The sequence below is a fragment of the Triticum dicoccoides genome, chromosome 6A (assembly GCF_002162155.2).
Source record: "Triticum dicoccoides isolate Atlit2015 ecotype Zavitan chromosome 6A, WEW_v2.0, whole genome shotgun sequence".
Classification (NCBI taxonomy): domain Eukaryota; kingdom Viridiplantae; phylum Streptophyta; class Magnoliopsida; order Poales; family Poaceae; genus Triticum; species Triticum dicoccoides.
The window spans coordinates 463,836,025-463,849,082 of record NC_041390.1 but is presented as its reverse complement, the minus strand read 5'-3'; the positions used below and the strand labels follow the sequence as shown (position 1 = coordinate 463,849,082).

At 46.4% G+C, this 13,058-nt stretch overlaps 2 protein-coding genes across 2 annotated transcripts; one reads left to right on the top strand and one right to left on the bottom strand.

Moving 5' to 3' along the window:
* Positions 1-1,557: 1,557 nt before the first annotated feature.
* On the top strand, positions 1,558-7,253 carry LOC119317291 (embryogenesis-associated protein EMB8-like). Its single transcript, XM_037591718.1, has 9 exons — positions 1,558-2,013; positions 3,295-3,423; positions 4,388-4,519; positions 4,816-4,958; positions 5,049-5,146; positions 5,232-5,326; positions 6,389-6,442; positions 6,625-6,955; positions 7,078-7,253. Exons 1-8 carry the CDS (start codon positions 1,597-1,599, stop codon positions 6,844-6,846), a joined length of 1,290 nt encoding a protein of 429 aa, XP_037447615.1. The 5' UTR covers positions 1,558-1,596; the 3' UTR covers positions 6,847-6,955; positions 7,078-7,253.
* A 2,240-nt stretch (positions 7,254-9,493) lies between these two features.
* On the bottom strand, positions 9,494-10,616 carry LOC119317290 (homeobox-leucine zipper protein HOX24-like). The gene is made up of 2 exons (XM_037591717.1): positions 10,159-10,616; positions 9,494-10,050 (listed from the first exon to the last, which is right to left on the bottom strand). The coding sequence occupies exons 1-2, from the start codon at positions 10,540-10,542 to the stop codon at positions 9,769-9,771; spliced, it is 666 nt and encodes a 221-aa protein (XP_037447614.1). The 5' UTR covers positions 10,543-10,616; the 3' UTR covers positions 9,494-9,768.
* Positions 10,617-13,058: the final 2,442 nt, after the last annotated feature.

Here is a 13,058-nt window from a genome sequence, read left to right as displayed (position 1 = left end):
CTCATAATATAACTATCATCGAAACCTTAAGCGTGCGGACCCTACGAGTTCGAGAACAATGTAGACATGACCGAGACACGTCTCCGATCAATAACCAATAGCGGAACCTGGATGCTCATATTGGCTCCTACATATTCTACGAAGATCTTTATCGGTCAGACCGCATAACAACATACGTTGTTCCCTTTGTCATCGGTATGTTACTTGCCCGAGATTCGATCGTCGGTATCTCAATACCTAGTTCAATCTCGTTACCGGCAAGTCTCTTTACTCGTTCCGTAATACATCATCTCGCAACTAACTCATTAGTTGCAATGCTTGCAAGGCTTATGTGATGTGCATTACCGAGAGGGCCCAGAGATACCTCTCCGACAATCGGAGTGACAAATCCTAATCTCGAAATACGCCAACCCAACATATACCTTTGGAGACACCTGTAGAGCACCTTTATAATCACCCATTTATGTTGTGACGTTTGGTAGCACACAAAGTGTTCCTCCGGCAAACGGGAGTTGCATAATCTCATAGCCATAGGAACATGTATAAGTCATGAAGAAAGCAATAGCAACATACTAAACGATCGGGTGCTAAGCTAATGGAATGGGTCATGTCAATCAGATCATTCTCCTAATGATGTGATCCCGTTAATCAAATAACAACTCTTTGTTCATGGTTAGGAAACATAACCATCTTTGATTAACGAGCTAGTCAAGTAGAGGCATACTAGTGACACTCTGTTTGTCTATGTATTCACACATGTATTATGTTTCCAGTTAATACAATTCTAGCATGAATAATAAACATTTATCATGATATAAGGAAATAAATAATAACTTTATTATTGCCTCTAGGGCATATTTCCTTCATTTCCTGCATACGTAATAAGGTTCTCCTCGTTTAGTCCGTGTCCCGGTGGTGCTTCGAGCGTTATTAGAGGACGCGTGGAGGTGTATATTCGATGGATTCCATAGAATTCGATTGACGTTTGTCTTCGGTGGATCTACATGGATCTGATTTTTGTTCATCTGCGTTCGTATATCTACAAGTTTGATACTTTCGATCTACACTTCTCTTCATGGTCTGCGGTTGTTGTTCTGGTTCGTCGTTCTTAGGGTTTTAGCATGATGAATTTCTAAATTTCTACTACGATAAGGTTTGTCGAGCTCCATTAAGAGATGATGATGACAGCGGGGTAGCGCGCCTTCGGCTCGCTCTATTGTTCCCTTTGTTCTCAAATATTTGTCTTCCTAGAAATTTCAACAAGTGACTATATATGAAGAAAAATGAGTGAATCTACATTTTAAAATATGTCTACATACATCCGTATGTTGTGTCCATTTAAAATGTCTAGAAAAACAAATATTTAGAAATGGAGGGAGTAGTAATTGCTGGGTGATCTTCGATGTTATTCTTGGTGTTCTTTCTACTTCCATGACTATATATTGATCCAGAAAAAAGTCTCCTAATTCCTTGATCCTCCTTGTCCCCACGTGTCAACGACCCAGCCACAATTCCTACTGGCTCCGGGGTTCCTAGCTGTCCAGAGAAGCGAGAAGTGTATTCTAAACCCGAGTGCACACTGCAGGCGCGAATCTAATGGCCGCGCTACAAACGCCATCCCCATTCGCCGGCACCGCCCGCCGCTTCGCCCCTCGCCTCCGCTACCTACTCCTACCAACCACCATGTCGCTCTCCTCCTCCGTCATCTCCTCTCGAAGCTGCGACGGCGACGGGGAGCAGCCTCTCCTCCCGCACTCGAGCCTCGAGATCGCCGGCGCGCGGCGCGGCCTCCTCGCCGGCTTCGACAGCCTCCGCCGCCCGTACCGCGCCTTCCCCGTCTTCGCGTCCAACCGCCACGTCGAGACCATCTTCGCGGCCTTCACGCGCTCGCTCCCCACCGTGGCATTCCGGCGCGAGTGCCTACGCACCCCTGACGACGGAGCCGTCGCCCTCGACTGGGTCTCCGGCGACGACCGCGCGTTGCCGGGAGACGCACCTGTGCTAATCCTTCTGGTATGGCGTCGCTTTCCTTCTCCTAGTGTTGCAAAGAGGACACAACGGAAGTGTGACATTTTGTTAGCGTCATGGAGGCCAGTGAGGTTTCTCAAAATAAATAAATAAATAAATGCCAGTGAGGCTGGATTTGGTTCGTTTTCAGATCAGTTGTAGAAATCTGTTTAGAGTTATGTGTGGTGCTGTAGATGTATTTGAGTGAATAAGAGTAGCTAAGATTATGCCGCGATATTTGTTAAATTTTACTTTCGCCTTGTGGTAGAGAACCGTGTGTAATTTGGCTGTGTTGAAATCATAGTTTTAAATAGCTGGCTATAGCTTCTATAGCCTTTTCAACAGGGTGCCGCTAAATGGTCTCATGTACAAATAGACTGCTATAGCTCGCTATAGCTGATTTTGAGGTCCGCCGCTATTTGGCATAGCCCGCTATTTAAAACATTGAAATGAGAGGATGTGATGCCAGTTTTGATTAGTTCTGAGATGATTTCTCATCTCCGTGTAGGAGGATTTAATTGTGCCGTTGAGCAGTGCATTCCTGAGATTGTACATCTGGAAGTTCAGTTTGTAAATAGATTCATGTTGTCAGGTGAAGAGATCTTAGGTGAAATATAGGGGTATCTACGGGAGCACATGGAGACTGAAATATAGTTTGATTCCAACTGCATATGATATTCCAAGTAGCACCATGGCTAAACATTAGCAGTGGGCATATATACTTACAAAGATGACGTCATTCATCATGATCATATTAGACCGATGTAATTTACTAATTTTTAGTATAACATCACTAACTATTCTAGTGTTGTGCAAATTAAATAAGGAAACATATTCCTGCATAACGTTCAATTGAAGAAAAGCAAAAGGATGCCGTGGACATTATAAGTTTGCATTTTTATTAAGCACTCAACTGACTGCTCAGCAAAAGATCTAAAGAGCCAAGCATTTTGCTACTAATCGGTTAAAAAGAAAACTAAATGCTGCCAACAAAGTATAGGCAGTTTTAATACAGTTTTGAACATAACACATAACGAACACGTTCTCGTGCTAAATTCATGTTTTGCATCTGTCATATCAAAGACAATTTTGCTTCCAGCATACATGACTATTGACATTAACATATTGTCTTTCTGTACATCTTATCTAGCTATCTGCAGTACTATGTGTACTGTTCTACTTGTATTTTCATTTTTTTAAAGGCAGGTGAAACTTGTATTTTCATGCACGTACAGTTTTTAACTAGCTTATGGCTAATGCTTGATGCTGGAGGTTTGTTATTGGCAGCCTGGTCTGACAGGGGGGAGTCAGGATACATATGTACGACATATGCTTTTGAGAGCTAGAAGCAAAGGATGGCGTGTTGTGGTATTCAATAGCCGTGGATGTGCAAATAGTCCTGTGACCACAGCGAAGGTACTTGAATCGCATTCCTGATATGCAGCAAAGTTAGTTATAGCTTGTTATCTCCGTATAGTACTGTTAAGCTTCAGCAAAGCCAACGCAACCAAAAGTTCGAACTGATGGAAAGGGCTAGGCAATCCACATATACACTCCAACAAGTACATGGCACACCCAGCACAATATAGCAAGCCTCTCGACTATCATCCAGACAATCCACATAAGCCAAGGAAGCAGAAAAAACATGTAAATGTGCCGCTCAAAAGAAAACAACACACCGGTCCTACTATTCCTTTTGCTGGTAGCTGCCATTCTCTCACTGCCTGTAGTGCGCCTTTGTTTTCTCCACTTTCTTTCCTGCAACAAAGACCAGAAATAGAGCTAGTGGCAAGTCATATGGAAAGAAATCTTATGTTAATTTGCATCCAGTGTGATAATGCAGCTCGCACTTCAGTACTTGCTAGGTAGTTTGAGCTTTTCTTAGCAGTGTGATATGGGCCATTGCGGTACTATATGGCCCACAAACCTGCTGATTGGCATGAATCTCATGACAAATAATGTCCAGTTCTCGAGGCTATACTTGGTACTCAGACAATGGCTTAAGGAAAATAGGCTATTAGGTTTGCATGCATATGTTTTTCCTCTTATCTTTTTACCCTTAGGAATAGTATATCTTGTATCCTTAAACTTATTAGCATTTCTTAGGATAGCTGACCTAATCTTTAGTGCAGGCATATTGAAATACTGCCCGTTTAGTGTGGACACCATTTTTTCTGATCATCAGCATTGGTCTTGGTACCCAGTGATCAGTGTATGAATCTTGTGGAGGAGACCTAGGAAGCAACAGTGTCCATAACATAACCAAGCAGAGAAATATAAAGATTGAAGAAGATAGCTGCTCCAAAAACAAATTAGCAGAAACTATACAAGAACATCTTACTTTCTAAATCTATTGACTCTTATCTTCTGTTGTGCACAGTTCTATTCTGCTTCATTTACTGGAGATCTCCGTCAAGTAGTCGATCATGTTTTATCCCGTTATCCTCAATCTAATATCTATGCTGCTGGCTGGTCTCTTGGAGCAAATATTCTTGTGCGCTACCTTGGCGAGGTGAGCTCTGTATTCAGTTATTAAGAATTTACAGTTTTACACAATGTCAGACCATTTTTTACCTCCCACATTGTCATATTCATTAAAGTTATATGCTTTACTTAAAAGTCCTTAAGTAGCAAATGATGCTTAATTAATCCACCTATGACAATGTGTGCCACTTTTCTTTGTGGCCATCAATGTTAATCAAAGTGCTTAGCATTGTACTGGCTCCTTTTTATTCCTATATAAAATTGCTTTCAGAGGTCTGTTTCCTTTGACTGTCCATAACATAACTCAATAATTCTCTTTTTCAGGAGACTGATAAATGCTCTCTTTCTGGAGCAGTGTCCATGTGCAATCCGTTTAATTTGGTAATAGCTGATGAAGATTTCCATAAAGGGTTCAACAACATCTATGATAGAGCACTTGCTAACTCTCTGAGGGTTATATTTAAGAAGTAAACCTTTTGTTCACCTTTCCTGCAATCTAAGTAATATTCACGCTCCTTTTCTAACAGCTGATTTTTAGGAACTTCATCAAATTTTAGGCATGCACTTCTTTTTGAAGGATTGGATGGTGAATATGACATACCAAAGGCAGCCAATGCAAAAACTGTTAGAGATTTTGATCAAGGCCTAACCCGAGGTTTGCATTGAACTCAAGCTGAATTGATTTTTTTTTACCTATTTCTATTTGACCCCACACTTAAAGATACTTCAATTGTGTGCAGTTTCATTTGGTTTCAGGTCAGTAGATGATTACTACAGCAACTCAAGCAGCTCAGATTCTATCAAGAATGTTTCCATACCCTTACTGTGCATACAGGTGAAGCTACCAGTTCTTTATGCTGCGTTAGCGGATTTGAAAACAACAGCTATCTGATTACTTAGTTTAAGATTATGCCATTATGTCATACTTAAAACTATGATTTACTTGAAGATTTTAAAATGGTGAAATAGGAATATTACAATGCACGATAATTCATGTCGGATCTTAAAACCGAAATAAAAGCTGGAGACATTTGAATGCTTGCCAATGTCTTGAAATGGAAGCTTAAATTGATCAGAGTTCATACTTCAGTTGTGTGGGGAGTTGCAACGATAATTCTAGATGGCTCAAATTGCATATGTTGCTTCAAGTCGATACTTGTAAATGCATATTAGTCATGCAATAAGCAAACAAGGAAAACAGGAGACTCAATTCACCTTCATGGACTGCGCAGTAATTTTTACTAATTGCTACCATCTGTTTTGTACCTATTTTTTCCCGAGTAACTGGCAGGAGTGCTGCTGATTCATTAAGACGAAAAAAAACTCAATCAACAGGCACTAGCGCCTGTGGCATTTTTACTTTAGAAGAAACAACTGAGCATCACAGGGGGAGGCCAGGCTGAGATTCATGAACTGCACAGTAAATTTGAATTACTACCATCTGCTGTGCACTCCCTTTTCTTCTGAGTAATCGGCAGGAGCGTTTACAATTCATCAAGATGAAAAAGAATTCATCAGCAGGCACCAGTAGCTGTGCCTTTTTTATTTAGAAGAAACAACCGAGCACCATAGGGGAAGGCCAGGCCTCAAACGGTTGAACCTGGGTGGGCTGTGCAAGTGCAGAGACCACCAGCCAACTAACTGATGCTTAGAACTCTATTAAGACGAAACTAGAGGCAGTGGTTTATAATGAGGGGCTCATGTTTACCCGAGTTTCTGCATGAGAAAAACAAAACGGTGTCCCAAAAGGATATCTATTTTGTACTTCCATAAACATGCTGATTTCAATAGCTTGTTTTGAAGTGCCACTGCCTATTCATATTAAGTCAGCAAGAAAATAACGATCTATGGTTTGCTCTTTCTATTATAATTCTAATGCTAGCTTAATTGTGTGCAGGCGGATAACGATCCAATTGCACCATCCAGGGGAATTCCCAGAGAAGATATCAAGGTATTTTCTTGTTTGAGCACACACCTGTTATTCACCTGCTGGTATCTTGCATAACCACACAAGGATAAATGGCAACATGGGAACAACATATCCACTCTTATTCGTAAATCTACTGCTGATTTGGTTTGGTGCTTCTCTATTATCCTAAACGTCTTACTAGTCTTGTTCTTTTATCGTTTCAGGCAAATCCAAATTGCCTACTGATAGTAACACCAGAGGGTGGTCATCTTGGATGGGTAGCAGGCGACGAAGCTCCATTTGGATGTCCTTGGACTGACCCTATTGTCATGGAGTTTCTAGAACATGTTCACAATGAAACGGGCTCAACCAGCAAGAATAGCGTGGCCAATGAGCCGCAGGGTGTTCCAAAGACATCAGTACCACACTTGTCGGAACATGTGTAGAGATAGTAACATTGCGTTTCCATTCGATGCGGAGGTTTTATATGTATAGTTAGGCTTCAGTTGCTGTTCTGCAGCTGAAATGTGCTACACTTGCTCCACCAACACAAAGGTATACCTTCTGCTCGGTTCCTCATTGTTCAGTTTCATTTTTTACCTGGCATACATTTTTTATCCGTTGGCAAATACAGTATTTTCTAATTTTCTTACCTCTGCATACTTTACTTGGCACAGGTTCTGAACATCTTAAAAATTTATTGGCGTCGGTAATCCATCGCTGGCTCCCCATTTTACTGACATTTCGACATGAAGTAATTATTTGCCATTTGGAAGGCTTGCTGTATCAAACTGTACCATTGTATAGAGTATTTCAACCGCATTCATCCATGCATGTACCCATCACGGCATCACCCCCTCTTGTATGTGTTCTCACACTTGATCCCATGGAAATGTACAGGCAGTCGCTTCATCCAATCCATCACGCCCACACAAAGGGCTGAACACTTTTAACTGCAGAATACTAGAATGTGCCAAAACCAGAGCACCGAGTTTGGAGTCCTGGTTTTCAGCGACAGCTTCAGTCATCTCAATTTATAAAGGGACTTTAGCTGACCTAGCAGATTATCAAATGGTAAACAAGAGTTGCCCCCTCTCTCTATCCTAATAGCATCACAATCAATAGGCATGGCCTTCCACTTCCATGGTCATAACATTACAGTCAGTAGGTTTGACGTGTCGTCATGTTTTGGTTGAACAGGAGTTGCATGACACTGATAACTGATAACTAACAAAATTTCTACTGACCAGTCTACCATGCCATGATAATTTAGAATCAAGCGCCCGTTGTCATATCAACATTGAGGGCTTCTTTGATTTGCATGAATTTCAAAACGCAGGAATACGAAAAAGTACTACATGATTGGAGTGGTGTGTTTATTTGAATCCTAATTAGCAAACCAAATTAATCTGAACCACAGATTGTTCGGTACCACAGAAAAAACAAATGAACTGTAAAAAGATATTAAAGTTTTTTTTTGAAACGAAGACAAAAGATTTGTCTCATCAATTAACTAAAAAGAGAATTGCTAGTTAATCAATGAAAACCGGATGAAAACCAATACAAACCAATCACATGTGTACTACTCAAAGAGGATGCAACCCCATAAGCGCACAATCAACCCAACAACCATGCCCAACACGCACCGACCATCAACCCTCACACTCCTAGTTCGCAAAGAAATTTCCAACGAGAGTACCAAGCACAACCTAAAAAACTGATGACCATTCATCAAGCAGCTGCGAACGTCTTTTTTGTGGCGTCACTCTTCTTATTTTTGTTTCTGAGAGCCTTCTCCATGATTGTCTTGCCAGATCAAGGGCTAACCGCCTCCAAACGTTTGAGCAAGCTGTGAATCTCTATCGCAAAGAGAATCGCATCAACCTTGTCACACATAGACTAGTGATTAAAGTGGATGCTAAATTTCCTGTCAAATATAACACAGATGGTCTCTTGGTAAATTTTCTATAAGATCCAATCCTACGAACCAATTCCTTGCAATTGTTGCTTCTCCAAACGTTTGAGCAAGCTGTGAATCTCTATCTCAAAGAGAATTGCATCAACCTTGTCACGAACAGACTAAGTGATTAAAGTGGATGCTAAATTTCCTGTCAATATAACACAAATGGCCTCTTTGTAAATTTTCTATAAGATCCAATCCTACGAATCAAGATAGTATAAAATTCCTTGAATCAAAGAAGCGCCAAGTTTCTTCTCCTTGCAGTCGTTGCTTCCTCTTAGAAGAAAGCACTGTCAGACTAAGCGAAATGGGTGCTCCTGTATTTGTAGAGGGCAAAGGTGTCACTACACACGGGTGTACCAACATCGTGGGTGAACTGCAAACTAAAAACAACACAAAAAAGGTAAATTCGAAAAAATTCCAAACTTTTTTTGTCAACAATAGGCCCAAATGTTTCTAGGTGATTATACACAAGAGAAACAAAATGATGATGAAAACTGTGAGCAGTGAATTCTTTTGTGTGTAAACCTCCTCAAATCGCTTAAAACGTTTGAGTATATTGATGTCACAAAATTCCATTTTTTTTTCAAATTTACTGTCCACGAGGTGTGTGGTTACACCCAGGAGTAAAGAAATAACCAATCTTTTTTTAGTAAGAAAAAATAATTAGAACATCTGCGCGCTCCTCACTTGATGTGGCGGGCGGTCGCTTTCTAGGTGAGTGAGTCGTTTCCACTACCCATTCGGCCGCCGGGCCACGCATCCACAACTTCTTTTTCTCGCCGAACCGTCCTCTCCCCCGGCGACAGCCGCGCCTCCCGCGTTGTTTTCCCGCTGCTTCTTTCTCGTCTTTGGCCCCCGCGCGCGACAGTGCCGGACGAACCAACGGTCGACACGCCGGGTGGAGTCCAAAGCAGCAACAGACGATACGAATCATCCCCCCTGTGCTGCCGCGACAGCGACGCTCCTCTCCTCTCGTCGTCTCCGGCGCACGCGCCTTCTGGATCGATCCATCGCCTACAGGCCACAGTAATAGCACGCGCGCGAGAACACAGCAACTGGTGAAAGACGTTCTCTATGGGTAACCAGTGGGTGTATATTTTTCGTCGGCGACGGCGCGACAGGAACCACACGAGTTACAGTCGCCAGACACGCTGCGCGTGATTCTTAAGCCATTTTTCACGGACATGAATCCCAGAGTCGACGGAGCAGATCGCCGGCCGGCCGGCCGGCGGGAAGATTTCTCGCATGTAGATTTCATGGCTGCTTGCACGTGGGATCCCTACCTATCTGTTCTACGATTCTACCTGACGGCCCGATCGACCTGATCTACATAGTCCGGATCAACCAGCTAGACCAGCCAGCAACAACATCGACGTACACAGATGTATGCATATGCAGCGTTGGTTCATGCCACTGCGTTCCACTCCACCAGCGGCCATGACGTCTCCCACAGCTCCGGAGTGGCGCAGAACGGCTCCTGCAGGTCAACCCCATACGCCAGGTGGTTGTCATACTCGTACCAGCCCGGAGTTGAGCCGTCCGAGACGTCTGCCGCCGGCGCCGCGCTCTCATCCTTCGCCACGATGCAGCTGCTAACGTTGTTGCTCTTGTCGTCCACCTCGGCGGCGGCGTCGCAGCTTGCGCTCTGGTCCTGCCGCTCGTTCAGCTTCTTCTTCAGCTCTTCCAGCTGCACATCGAGCAGACGACGCCATTAGCATGCATGCGACTCGCGTATCTGTAATGATCGACGACCGACCATGGAGGATGGAGGATATGGCATGCGTGTGCTGGTTACCTGCGCGGCGAGAGTGAGCTTTTCCTGCTTGAGCGACTCGACGCGGGCGCGGAGGGCGTCGTAATGGCCGCGCAGCTCCGCGAAGTCCTGCTCCAGCTGCTTGGAGCGCCACCGGGCGCGCTTGTTCTGGAACCAGATGGCCACCTGGCGCGGCTGCAGCCCCAGCTCACGCGCCAGCTCCGCCTTCTCCCGGGGCTCCAGCTTGGCGCGCCGCGTGTGGAACGTGCTCTCCAGTGACCGCACCTGCTCCTCCGTGAACCGCCGCTTCCTCTCGCCGCCGCCGCCGCCGCTCAGCTGCTGCTGCTGAAGGAAGTGGCCGTCGTCCCCCGCCGCGGCGTGCATGGGCGGCGGCGGCGCCAGCAGGAACTGGCAGTCGCTCTCCATTTCGGAGCCGTCGCGGTATCAAATCGTCAGAGCGAGAACTCCACTGAACCAAGCTTTGGTAGCGCGTGCACCAGGCGTGCATCTGTGGCGTTTGGAACGTGGCGCGCCGGTCCGGTTTTATACGGGTCCAGAACGGAGCGGCGCGACGCACGCGCACACGTGGCGCCGATCGAAACCCGCGGGCCCGCCGTCGCTGTATCGCGCCGTACAGGTGTCGCGCACCGGGCCGGTGGCCCGCGGGCATATGCACGGAATGGTTTTTTTTTTTTTTTGAGAAAGATGCACGGAATGGTTATCCGTCTCGAGATCGACTTGGGCCTGGCGCGGGCCGGACACGTGGTGCGCGGGCATGGCTGTAGTGCGAGATCCTCTCTCTCGTTCTGCACACTTTGTTCAACGATGCCACGGTTCCGCGGGGAGGCCAATCGCTGTAGCTAGGTCGACAGCGTCCATGTCGATCGGCACGGCTTCTCCCGGAAGAGATGCCGAGGTGGCTTGTCACGTTGCCTGGGGGGCTCCCCGTTTTCTCGCTGGCTGGGCGCCCTAGGTCTGGGTAGGGTGTCGCTGTGGAGGCCGGCGACGAGATGACGGCTCGGCAGAAGAGAGGAGAGGAGAGGAGAATTCCATGGACATCTTCTCTTCGTCTTTGGATCGTCGTTAAAGCTAGACTAAAAGAGCTTATCTCCAGTTCGATTGGCGTTGCGTCACGTGTCCCTCCAGCTGCTCCGCGTCGACCAAGATACATGTGCGTTGTGCTAGACAAAAAATCGTGTGTTGTTTGTAACCTGTTTGTGATTCGCTCCTGCCAATGAGGCAACGAGGTCTTGGGTTTGTGGCGTTATCCAGTTTTATCTGTATATAGGGTTGCTTAACACTAGTCCATCAGTTGGACAGTTGGACTATTAATCCGCTTATATAGAGTGCAAAGAGCAAGCTGGCGAATGAGTCTGTTGGAAACGAATGTTTTGGCGATGCTTCACGATGTATTGATCGGTGCATAGCGCACGTATATATGGAGTACAAGGTGGACCACAACCTCAACTATATAAAGACTAGGAGGTGGATCGGGCTATACAATATACATGCACAAACCATATATTCAACACCCCCACGCAGTCGAAGCGTCGCCAGAGACGCAAAGACTGGACCTGAACTCCTCGAAAACAGAAGTAGGCAGTTCTTTGGTCATGACATCGGCAAACTGTTGCGCCGTCGCGGCGCGGAAAACCCGGATGCGCCCAAGAGCCACCTGCTTACGAACAAAGTGTATGTCGAGCTCAATATGCTTCGTTCGTCGATGACGGACTAGGTTGGCGGAGAGGTACACGGCGGAGACGTTGTCGCAGTAGACGAGCGTGGCCTTGTGAACATCACAAAGCAACTCCTGGAGCAGCTGGCGAAGCCAAGAGCATTCGGCAACGGCGTTAGCCACTGCCCGATACTCTGCCTCGGCACTCGAGCGGGAGACGGTGGGCTGTCGCTTGGAGGACCAAGAGATCAGAGACGGCCCAAGGTAGAAACAATACCCCGAAGTGGAGCGCCGTGTGTCCGGGCAGCCAACCCAGTCCGCATTAGAGTAGGCGACGAGGTCGGTAGAGGCGGAGGCCGTCAGTGTAAGTCTCATGGACGGGGTGCCGCGTATGTAACGGAGGATACGCTTCACCAAGGTCTAGTGAGAATCACGTGGAGCATGCATGTGAAGACAGACATGCTGAATGGCATACTGCAAGTCGGGGCGCGTTAGGGTGAGGTACTGCAAAGCACCCACAATGGAGCGATAGAAGGCCACGTCGGATGCGGGAGAACCCTCCAGAGCGGAAACCTTGGCCTTGGTGTCGATAGGCGTGGGAGCGGGCTTGCAGTTAAGCATGCCGGCTCGATCGAGAAGCTCATGGGCGTAACGCTGCTGGTGCAGAAAGAACCCATCTGGCCGTCGAACCACCTCAATGCCAAGGAAGTAGTGGAGGGGCCCCAAGTCCTTCAGGGCAAACTCATCGCGAAGACAAGCAGTGAGCCGCTGGAGGAGCGCGACAGTGGATGCCGTCAGGATGATGTCGTCGACGTAGAGCAACAAGTAGGCCGTGTCAACCCCGTGATGGGACACGAAGAGGGACGCGTCAGAGCGAGTCGATATAAATCCGAGCGTCTGCAGGAATGCAGCGATGTGCTGGTACCAGGCCTGAGGCGCCTGCTTCAACCCATAAAGGGAACGGGAGAGCAATCACACATGGTCTGGATGCGTGGCGTCGACGAAGCCGGTGGGCTGCTCATAGAACACCTGCTCAGCGAGGTGGCAGTGCAAGAAGGCGCTGGAGACATCCAACTGATGCACATGCCAAGCTCGGGAGACGGCTAGCTGAAGCACGGTGTGGATCGTGCCCGGTTTAACAACCGAGGCAAAAGTGTCGGTGAAGTCCACGCCCGCACGTTGCCGAAAGCCTCGAACCACCCAGCGAGCTTTGTAGCGCTCGAGAGTGCCATCTGGACGAGTCTTGTGCTGAAAAACCCACTTGCCC

Coding starts and splice junctions, on each gene's coding strand:
- LOC119317290 (XM_037591717.1), bottom strand. CDS start 10,542: ATGGAGAGCGACTGCCAGTTCCTGCTGGCGCCGCCGCCGCCCATGCAC. Junction 10,051..10,158: donor AGCTCACTCTCGCCGCGCAG/GTAACCAGCACA, acceptor CTCGATGTGCAG/CTGGAAGAGCTGAAGAAGAA.
- LOC119317291 (XM_037591718.1), top strand. CDS start 1,597: ATGGCCGCGCTACAAACGCCATCCCCATTCGCCGGCACCGCCCGCCGC. Junction 2,014..3,294: donor CACCTGTGCTAATCCTTCTG/GTATGGCGTCGC, acceptor TGTTATTGGCAG/CCTGGTCTGACAGGGGGGAG. Junction 5,327..6,388: donor TACCCTTACTGTGCATACAG/GTGAAGCTACCA, acceptor AATTGTGTGCAG/GCGGATAACGATCCAATTGC.